At 38.0% G+C, this 1,415-nt stretch overlaps 1 protein-coding gene across 1 annotated transcript; it reads left to right on the top strand.

The window, feature by feature from the left end:
• The first annotated feature begins 6 nt into the window (after window positions 1-6).
• On the top strand, window positions 7-1,258 carry LOC117944605 (zinc finger CCHC domain-containing protein 8-like). The gene is made up of 3 exons (XM_034871565.1): window positions 7-78; window positions 337-423; window positions 1,058-1,258. The coding sequence occupies exons 2-3, from the start codon at window positions 343-345 to the stop codon at window positions 1,220-1,222; spliced, it is 246 nt and encodes an 81-aa protein (XP_034727456.1). The 5' UTR covers window positions 7-78; window positions 337-342; the 3' UTR covers window positions 1,223-1,258.
• Window positions 1,259-1,415: the final 157 nt, after the last annotated feature.

Genomic DNA, 1,415 nt, shown 5'->3' with positions numbered 1-1,415 from the left:
CAAAACATCTCTTATGATGTTTCCAAACTGGTAGATTTCCCAGGCTTCAATGTAACTGCATCACACAACGTGAAAGATGTAAGTCCTACAATATAATCTTTTTCTTTAATATATAACTAGTTGTATATGCTGTTATTCCAGGTATCTGAATTATTAGAAAAAGGTTAATTTAGATTTATGCAAATACTCACTTTGAGCAAAATGTGTGTGTAAATTTTGTCTATCATACGGAGTCTGCCTCATAAAAGCCATACACTGTCATGCTTTTTAGTGGCAGGGCGTCTTTACAAGAGTTGTGCATCTCACACTGTTTCGTTCTCTTTTTCTGACATCCAGGAGTTCATGCAGTATGGTTCTATTCCAATGCAGACCAGCCACTTGAAGCAAAACTATGCAGCTTACCTGTCTAGCAACTTCCCTACGGTAATGATCTTAAAGTTCCACAAGTGGTTAGGTTTATCCTCTCAAAGCATGTAGGCCACACCTGCTTCTGACAGACAGTCTTGGACTGCTTTAACAAAATCCTTCTGGACATTCTCCATGATACTACTGTAGTTTAAAATAAAGATTCACATTTAGAATAGAAGCTCTTGAGTTAGGATCATTTTACATACGAATTGTTGGATTATTATATCCACATTGTAGATATTGCAGGGACTCCTGTCCTTTTCCAACACAAATTCAGCTGCTCTCAATCTTTGTTCTTGATACTTGAAAAATGAAAGGTAGGCTGAATAGGAAGATGCATTATTTTAAGGTTATGTGACCAAATAATGAATGTAGTCTGCGTGATGGGGGGCCTCAGCCTGCCACTTTGCTCTATACAAGCAAAGTCTATGCTGTTCACATAATGGATGCCCATTCTTCATGTTCCCTATTAGACAGCCATTCATACTAATCTGCGTGCACAATCCTCTCATTCCAGCCTCTGGAAATGAATGTTTCCACTTTTTTATTAATTAACTAGCACTGATGAGGAGAGGACGTGTGATCGCTGCGCATTTAGGAAAATCCCTTAAATATATTCATTCCATGTGTCATTCTTCCTTGCCAACAGCCTGGTGCCACCGGCAACAAGAGACGGCATGAATCTGAATCATCTCCACAGCAAAGGAAGAAGACGAGGCCCAGTCCGGATCGGAGCTCTGAAAGAAGCTCGGACATGGATATTGAATCAGGTAACTGTTCTTCCCAGTCACTTTTTTTAGCAGGCACATCATAATGTGTCTTAGATGTCCTACACACAAGTTACTTGAACACAATAGTATGTGTTCTACTAACTAAATAACGACTTTTCTCAATTATAATCTAGAAATCCACAGTTTTGTTCTTGCAACTTGATAAAAAATAAATAAAAAAACTGCTTTTTACAATGTTGTCATGTTGTAAAAAGTTTTTGGGTTTTTATTTATAGC

This window comes from Etheostoma cragini, chromosome 5, assembly GCF_013103735.1.
Source record: "Etheostoma cragini isolate CJK2018 chromosome 5, CSU_Ecrag_1.0, whole genome shotgun sequence".
NCBI lineage: Eukaryota > Metazoa > Chordata > Actinopteri > Perciformes > Percidae > Etheostoma > Etheostoma cragini.
The sequence above is the reverse complement of the archived record's forward strand: the minus strand, read 5'-3'. Positions and strand labels throughout refer to the sequence as shown.

What these genes read in the sequence shown, in the direction of transcription:
- LOC117944605 (XM_034871565.1), top strand. Translation starts at nt 343, where the DNA reads ATGCAGTATGGTTCTATTCCAATGCAGACCAGCCACTTGAAGCAAAAC. An exon ending in TGTCTAGCAACTTCCCTACG is followed by an intron (nt 424 to 1,057) that starts GTAATGATCTTA and finishes CCTTGCCAACAG; the next exon opens with CCTGGTGCCACCGGCAACAA.